General features: G+C 43.8%; 1 protein-coding gene across 1 annotated transcript; it reads right to left on the bottom strand.

The window, feature by feature from the left end:
* Positions 1 to 201: 201 nt before the first annotated feature.
* Positions 202 to 7,675, bottom strand: ccdc71 (coiled-coil domain containing 71). The gene is made up of 2 exons (XM_086041895.1): positions 7,511 to 7,675; positions 202 to 2,232 (listed from the first exon to the last, which is right to left on the bottom strand). Exon 2 carries the CDS (start codon positions 2,220 to 2,222, stop codon positions 1,152 to 1,154), a length of 1,071 nt encoding a protein of 356 aa, XP_085898021.1. The 5' UTR covers positions 2,223 to 2,232; positions 7,511 to 7,675; the 3' UTR covers positions 202 to 1,151.
* Between the last annotated feature and the right edge of the window lie 1,526 nt (positions 7,676 to 9,201).

Raw genomic sequence — 9,201 nt, 5'->3', positions numbered from 1 at the left:
CAATTTGTGTCAGAAGCAAAACTACAATGTAATCAGTAATGGAATAAACTTGCAAAGATAACATAAGTAGTTTTCATGTCCAGAAAAAAAAGAACAATGTGTCTAGGACTGAACCCTGAGGGACACCACGATATTTCCGATGTTCCAATACTGGAACATAGCATAAGAAGGGGCTCATCCCCAATTAAAAAAATGTCTGACTGGTTTTAAGAACAGTTTTATTGAACAAAAACTTGTTGAAAGCTCACGTAGGAAATTTGTTTTACACATGTCTCACAAACAGGATGAACAAAGAATTATATATATATATAAAAAAATGTAAAATCAAATTTTGGGTGGGCAGCGGAAAGCAGACTCTTAAGCACAAGACTCTGCCAACTTTGATGGCAAAAAAAGGGGGAAATGCTGTCATCATATTAGTTTGGACAAGAGGAAACTATCTCTGATCAATTATAGCATACAGATTTTATGATTTTTTACAAAAACGGTATCTCCGGATTTTGCAAACATTTTTAGAGATTTTGCGCCTCATACAGTCCAAAACACTACCTACAGTGTACGTTTCCGTGTGGAACTAAAAAGGAACACTTTGTGAAGGAACACAGACACTTGGACCCGATCAGGAGGCAAACTGACGCTCAAGTGGATCCCAATGCCTTCCTTTACCGCCCAGCAACAACTCTACAAAAAAGGAAGACCAACTCACATTTTATTGGAGGCCCGCCACTTCCTCTTTGTTCTCAAGTCTTTACGGAAGCACAGTGTTGACTTCCATCCTTAAACCAAACGGTGGTATTCTTCAACTCGGTATGGGAATACTTTCCAAATAACGGCGCTTGAAAAATATTCAGACCAAGACCAAGAGAAATGGCAAAGTGAAAACTCCCTTGGAAATACAGAATAGCGCGGAGGGTGAAAATGTACCAGCATTCAGCGGAAAGTAACTTCCCAGCCTGCTAGGAAAAGCAACTCCCTACTTCTAAGACCTTTCAAGGAATCCCAACTTTCAGACCCGACCTGCCACACCTCAAATACCAAAAACGAAAACCATGACAGAATTTTGCTGCAAATGGGTATTCAGGTTGAAACTGACAGATGTGTAAAGACAAGAACTAACAAAACAATGCGTAAGCTCGGAGGGACTGTCCGTTTCAGTTCTGATATCGGAAGTCTCTCAGAACGTGGTTGAGCGGGCGGATTTGGATCACGGGAGACAGGTTGACCTGCAGAATTTTCTGGGCTTTAAATCTGGCTTCGTCCACCGAGCGAGAGTCGTCCACCTTCACGACCTTCGACCGCAAGCGCTTCTTGTCTCGCCAGCGGTTTCTCTGCTGTGTCGGATGTGTCAGTCCTTTTGGGCTCAGTCCATTCTGGCAGAGGATGTTGCCGCCCCAGCCATTGCTGGTAAGCTCCGTGTCAGTCTGTGGGAAAGCTCGGCCGTTGGCGTAGAATACCGGTGCAGAGTCGCCGATGAGGGCGCCATCCAGTCGGATGGGGCAAGACAGGCTCTTCTGGCTAAACAAGGCCACGGCTCTGGTGGATGCCCCACCACCATTCTGGGAAGGCTGCAACGGTATTCCTGAAAGTGCTGGAGGGGGCTTCTTCTGCAAGAAGACAGGTGGGGGCGTCTTACAGGGGACGTCCCACGTGGTTTGGATCTGGAGTCTGGCCGTGTGGCAACCAGACAAACCTTTGATATTAGTCAGTCTGAGGCACGACTGCACCGGGGGCGCCTCTGAGATCTCTGGAGTCCGAACGGGGGCCTTATTGTAGACAATAGTGTGTTGGTCCATCAGTTGCTCCGAAGGTCGAACCCCCTGGATTCTGGGGTTTCCCCTTCCAAAGACATTCCAGGAAGGGTGCACCTCCCTTTTCTTAACTCGAACCCTTCGCCGCTTCTTGACCGTCGGCCTGACATTCCGGCTGGGCGGCTTGATCATGTCCACAGTCAGGGGCTGGTTTGTAGATGAGCGGTAGCCATAGACGTCCTTGCTACGCAGCACGGTGGGCTTGTGGCCCTCCTCGCTCAGCTCCTGCAAGAAGGTGACCAGCTCTTCTGTGCTGGAGAGATCCCGGGACATGGGGCTAAGGATCTTTACCGCTTCCAGGAGGACACTGTGGCCGGCTGACCCAATTCTGCACCAGGAGTGAACTGCCCGCTGCTCCTCGTTGGTAAATTCCAACGGCCGGCCGACCGCGGGACCTCGCACTGCATCAGCCATGTTAGCAATCCTAGCCAAGAAAAGGAAAACAAAAATCACTCAACACAACACAAATGACCTTCCTGCATAGATTGACTCCGTCGGTCACCCAAAGACACGACTCCAAAAATATACTGTCAACCAGGAGCCCAATTTAAAGACAGGTCGAGGGGAAGTGAGCACGGATTGACAGCTCCTGACCATGACCTGTACGAACAACAGTCTACCCAGCTTGAGAAAGTATCATGCTTGCACAAGTGGGTACTATACAAACGTGTCAAGTTATGACAAAGACGACAACCGCTGGACCAGATCAGGGAGAAACCGGTATAACCCTAACCCTAATCCAAAGCCACATGCAGAGGTCCGTGTCAAAATGACTCTGACGAAAAAAAGCCAACGTGTACTGAGACGAACTGAACCAAGGGATTTGGTCCAAGTAGGGTTTTCTAATCATGTGTTTAAATATAGCATTTCTATAGTACTTTCTGCATTTTTATCAGTTCAGTTCAGATATTTGACAACCTGACCGTAGACACAACGAAAGATTACCTGCGTTCATATTTCACTCGTGGGTTTTGTCAGTCTACTGGGGTGCTCTGTCAAAATACTGGTGCTACTGTACTCATAGACCAGATACAAGATTGTCATTTACTTACACAGAGTACACATGATAGATGCATAGGCGCGTAACATTTTGGAATGTCTTTCTGGTTTAAAACTAATCTTAGCCGTATAAAGAAACACATGGTCAACACGTACTGTCCGATATGGTTCCTAAGGCAGCCATGGTCTCGAATGTCCAGGATCAAACGATCGTAGACGACAAATTCTTGTTAAGGGAATTTGAGTTACACTTGAAACCAACACTACACAGATTGTTCAAGTAAAAATGTCTATGTTCAGTCGACCTACAACTGTAGTATGCCAACAAGCAAAACAGTTGAATCTTTTTGCTAGAAGTTATCGAAGAAGATTCGAGCGCTTTTTCTTTATTGCTGCCCTGCGATAGACTGTTGACTAGTCCAAGGTGTGGCCTACCTTTTGCCCAAATTCAGACATGATATCTTCTAAGTAGCCCTGAAAAGGATAGCTTGCTCTTTCTTCCCAAGCAGACAACCACCTGGCCACAGATGATCCAATGAACCTCAAATTAGTCGGCATCGACTTGATAGCATTGTCCTCCAAAAAGATCATCTAAAACTGAGGATATTGAAGAGAGTCAAATGATACCAAAGCAGAGGTAAACTAATGAAACTTCAGTTTCTCCAAGTATCTATTAGCAAAAAAGAAGCATGTGACTAGAGCGCTTCATGCATAACACCTGGAAGCTAATGTTGTCTCTAGCTCCAAAACCACCTTGGAGCAATAGCAGATAGTGGATGGTTGAAGTTGACCCGTGAATCTGTAGAATCAGAGGTAGGGCTACAACTACTGAATATTTTTACCATCGATTATTAAGTAGTCTGGATAATGGATTGATGGATGGATTTCCCCATTGACTAATCTGATTCAAATTTGACTTTGCATTACTCAACAACAAAATGTGCATGTGAGGTGCAGGTCTTATTCATGTCCACTTGCGGTCACCATCAACGCATTCTACACTGTATAATCCGACCGTTGAGTGTGTATGCCTTTAACCCATTAAGGACGAGAGCACATAACCGCGTTTCTACCATTAAAGCAGAGAGCGCTGTTGCGTCTTTCTACCCTTAAAGCCGGGAGAACGTTTACTCTAAAACCTCTCGGCGACTTCAGAATCACCCTCTAAAATTACATTTTCCCAGAAATTCAACACCTACAAAATAATTGATACCTCAGCACCTGTAGCTGATCGAAACAAAATTCCAAAAGAGCTTAGACGTGGCTTTCACAAAGGCCTGAGTTTGATATTTACTGTTGCAATCAAAAATGAAAAGTACAAATAAAGCGTCAGTGCAAGAGAAGCACTATTACCAGAGCTGGGCATTTTACTAAAAATTTGCGGGCCATTTATCACCGGGGTACCCTTCCGCCGTCCGTCTATCCGCCTTTTTGTCCGGCCGAAAAAAGTAATAATCGCCTTTTAGGCCGGTCCGCCTAACATTTTAAACGGGCTGCCATTAGCGTTTTCGACTACCAACTTCGACAAACTACCACTCGCGTTTGTTCTAGCATTTAAAATTGGTTTATCAAATAAAAATGCATACAATATCAGTTAAAAAAAACAACAAAAAACATCTGAACCGTTTTAGCATTCAGTCCAGGGGTGAAACGAGTCCTCGAGTAATTCAAGTACATCTATTTAAAAATAAATAAATAAATAATAAAAATGCTCGAGGAACATTTTTCTGCCTTGAGTACTCCTTTATTTGGTGTGCACGATCAGGAAGACCAGCCGCAGCAACACATGACTGCAGCGTGTGTTGAGATGGCCAACTTCAAAATAAACCTTAGCTTTCCAAAGAATATATGGACATCAACGCCCTTGTAGGCTTTTATTTTGAAGTTGTTCCCGGCAGCATGTGGTAGCGTAACGTCGGTCTTGACTTGTCTTCCCGACTATGGTTGGAGACGGTTCATATTGTTGTCACAAACTGTTGCCACCAATATCAACACATCATCCTGTAATCATATTCAATCTCTAATTAAGGAGGCTTGAAAAAAAAAAAAAAAAACTTAACTACGTTGACATTGACATATGGCGTTGCCAGTGTTAGCGTCTACTAGCTCTGAACTGTGAGGCAGACGTGCTAACCTGTCGACCACCGTGCCGCCCAACCCAAACATATATTTTTTTAGCCATTTCTGGGGGTGGCCATTTTGTCACTTCTGTCGACTGAAAATGACATCACACACCCTCAGGGCTCGGAGAACGACCAATCATAGCTCAGCTTCAGAAAACAGGTGAGCCGTGGTTGGTCCCGGAGGGTCTGTGACGTCATTTTCAGTCGACAGAAGTGACAAATTGGCCGCCCCCTGAGATGGCTAAAAAGAGGTGCATTTTGCTGCTTAACTCATATTTTATATTAATCATTAGGGCTGTAACGGTACACGTGTGTGTATTAATACGTTTCGGTATGGCACGTTCGGTTCGGTGCACTTATTAGCGCGAGATTACGCACGGGCGCTATTGACAGTTGCACACGGGAGAGGAGGGCGGCGGCATTAAAGAGGAGCAAACGAATACGCAAACAAGCCAGAGCTCGAAGGTCCCCCCGTACACTGCGGTCTCCTGTTTGGGAACATTCTGGCTGTCCTGTTAAAATCGCAGATGGGGAAAGGTACGTGTATAAGCCCCAAGTTGTGTGCCAACATTGCTCCATGAGATCGGCGGCTATGCTGTGGGTAGCACGTCTAACATAACACTTAAAACAACATCATCCGACTTCGAATGTTTCTTAGACGGGGAAGCAAGCAGTCTTTCAAGCCAAAAACAAAGTACAACAGCACTCTCCTTCGTTCTCCGCTGCTCCTCTCACTAGCCGTACGATGCATTCATGAACCTCGGAAACATCACAACTCAGCAAAACACAAATCCGACCACAACACAGATAAGCCAATTCGTTACAATATGCTGTTGCACATTCAAAGATTTGAATGCCTAAAAAGTGTAAATGATTTCATAAAGACTTTAAAGTTACTATATTTCATTATAAAAAGAGTTTTAATATAGTTAGCAATAATTGTAACTGTTACTGTATTTTTTTCATCACAAAAAGTGTATATATGTACTGTAATGACAACGTGTCTTTAACCTGAATACTTAGATGTGTCATAGTAATAGGCTGTTGCTGCTGAGTGTTTAAAGATTTCAGTGTCTTAATAATTTACAAAATTGAGAGGTCTTTATTGTTAGTGTATTTTTTATTCTGGTGTCATTTCTTATAATATCACCCGAATAGTTCACTTTTATTTTATTTTTTCTAAAGAACATACCGTTTACTTGTCATCTTTTCAAAATAAACATATCTATTTTTTTCAAATCTTTTTTTTTTTTTTTTACCGAAAATATACCGAACCAGGGGCGGCACGGTAGTCAACTGGTTAGCGCGTCCGCCTCACAGTTCAGAGGTGGTGGGTTCGATCCCGGCTCCGGCCTCCCTGTGTGGAGTTTGCATGTTGTCCCCGTGCCTGCGTGGGTTTTCTCCGGGTATTCCGGTTTCCTCCCACATTCCAAAAGCATGCACGGTAAGTTGATTGGACTGTCTAAATTGCCCCTAGGTGTGATTGTGAGTGCGGATGTTTGTCTCTGTGTGCCCTGTGATTGGCTGGCAACCAATTAAGGGTGTCCCCTGCCTACTGCCCGATGACAGCTGGGATAGGCTCCAGCACGCCCGCGACCCTTGAGAGTATAAGCGGTATCGATATTGGATGGATATACCGAACCGAAGTTTCCAAGAAACCGAACCGAAATGTGATTTAGCGTACCGTTACACCCCTATTAATCATATTACCAGTGGGCCTGCATAGAGCATATTCTTGAAAAAAATATGTTTGGGTTGAATTCCCTCTTTAACTCATTTGCCATTGACGAATTTATTTGTCTTTTCACAGTCCAGCCATTCAATCCCAGGAATTTTTATATATATATATATATATATATATATATATATATATATATATATATAAAATTTTATTTTTTAAATGTTTGGGAAAATGAGGGTCTGAAAATGTCTGGCAGTGAATGAGTTAATGTAAAAACATTTTTTTAAATAAAAAAAAATGGACACAAGTGTTGCGGAAAATAAAAACCCAACACAGACGCACCACAGGTAGCCATTTTGTTCTGCTATTTAGGTTAGCGACAACGCGGCTGTTCTACGTAATAGACAGCTATAGTAAGGTCTAAAACACTTTAAGGCACAATGCCATTAATTTACATTCAGTTTTCATCTCAGAAAACCCTTACTGTGAATAATGCTTGTCTCTAAGCGTAAAACTTCAAGAAACTAGCTAGCCGTCGCTTCGTCGGGTAAGCTTGCTCTCGGGGGCCCCCTATCGGAATGGCGCCGGCAAAACCAGACTCCATTATTATTTTTAACAAAAGTGTTCGCTTTAGGCTCACGCGCTCCACGCGGGAAGCCTCGCAAACAACTTTGACGGCTTGGGCGAGGGGCGTCGCTTTTCTTTTCTTTTTTTTTTACGGACTTGCGGGCGTCAAGCTTCCGCGGCCGCGGCGGTGGTGTGGCTCCGGCCGGCCAGACAGCCTCACCAGCCCGGTCAGCTCAGCCCCGGCCTTCCGCTCGCTACGGCCGACGTAGCTAGCGGGACGTATGAAGGTCGACCAAACGACGGTCAAAAGAGAGGGCCCGAGTCGGAATTACCTCTCAACCGCGCTGTCTCGGCATCCTCCGGTCGCCGCCGCGCTGACGCTCCACCGTAAAATGGCTGCGACGAGAGCGCAGCGGCTGACGGAGGCAGCCGGGGAGAAAGAAGAGGGGGCGGGACACGAGGCCAAAGAAGGGTGGGGGTGGGGAACCGGCCCGACAAATGTGGGTAATTTCTCCAAAATAATCCCCTCTGATAATACGACCAAACACAGTGACGGCCTTGACGAAACAATAGTGTACACAAACACGTAAAAGTTAAAAAAAAAAAAAAAAAAAAAAAAAAGTCTAGAAATTTGACACCAAGGTTGAGGCTTGGCGTCATAATCAGAGGGCGGGGCTTAAGGTATTTTCGTATTTGTAGCCGAAAGCCTTGAAAACAAGCTTCACCTCTACTTTCAGCAGTAATATTTTATCATTTTAACATAGCAGAAAGAGAGACGTGTTCTCATGATGGAAGTCTACAACTTATCAGAAAAAAGAAAGAAAATGTTCATACTTCTTGGATCAAGTTGGGGCAGTGCCCCACCACATCCAAGCTTATGAACAAAAATCACAGCTAGTTTTATCATCAATATTCTATCAACCATCCATCCATCCATCTATCCATTCATCCATTATCTGTTATTTTAATACAATGGATAGTTGTTTTTTAAATCAAAGGGCATTTTTTAAACAAAAAAGAAAAAAAATGCGCTTTTGGGCAAATCAGGCAGTGCCCCACCACATCAAGTAGACGACGTTTCCTTTTAGATTCCTTTTACATAGCAGATAGTTAGAAAGAAAGAAAGCAAGAAAGCAAGAAGGAAAAGAAATCACCAAGTATTTTCACACTAAAAATAAATAACTCAATAAAAATGTCCATACTTGTTGGGGGAAGCCGGGCTGCTCGGGCAGTGCCCCGCCACACCCAGTCAATGGAGCTTGTTTTTGTAGATTTTGTGGGGCAGAACGCACAAAGCCATAGTGAGGCTGGGGAAATGACCTGACCAAATGTGGCTGATATACACCAAAATAATCTCTTCTGCACCGGCAAAACTGCCCAGAGTCTCGAAATATGACACCAAGGTTGAGCCATGATGTCATGTGCAGTGGCAGGACATGAGTTATTTTCATTTTCATATCTCTTTCGTAAAATTGGTGTCATATGTAAAAGACTTCTTCGTTTCCTGTACCTTTGTTAACATTTGCAACATTACACCCACGCCCTCCTCTTGAATCTTGAACTTTTACAGAAAGGTTTATCTTACAATGGAAGTGAGAATTCTTGGGATTTATTTTGGGGGTGGGAAACGAGCCGACCAAATTTGCGGGATGACGCAAAATAATCACCTACAATAATACAACGAAACTCTGCTGGCAAAACCATAGTGTGCGTAAACACATTAAAAAAAAAATTAGGATGTATGACACCAAGATTGAGCAGTGACATCTTGTGCACTGGGCGTGGGCTTAGGTTACTTTTATATTTGTAGCCAGAAGACCTGAAAACAAGCCTCACAGCTACTGTTAGAGTATTTTGTCATGTTAACGCAGCAGTGGAACTTCGGTTTCCGAATGACCCGGCTTACAAATAATCATTTTACAAACTGAATCTTCAACGAAAAAATGACATTGGTTCAAACACAATTTTTGGTGAACAAACAGTGGCTGCAGAAGGCTCAGTTGTGCTGCTTTTTCTCATGCCG

Source organism: Filicampus tigris, chromosome 9, assembly GCF_054856515.1.
Source record: "Filicampus tigris isolate MCC_2025a chromosome 9, RoL_Ftig_1.0, whole genome shotgun sequence".
NCBI classification, from domain to species: domain Eukaryota; kingdom Metazoa; phylum Chordata; class Actinopteri; order Syngnathiformes; family Syngnathidae; genus Filicampus; species Filicampus tigris.
This window is presented reverse-complemented; position numbering and strand designations above follow the sequence as displayed.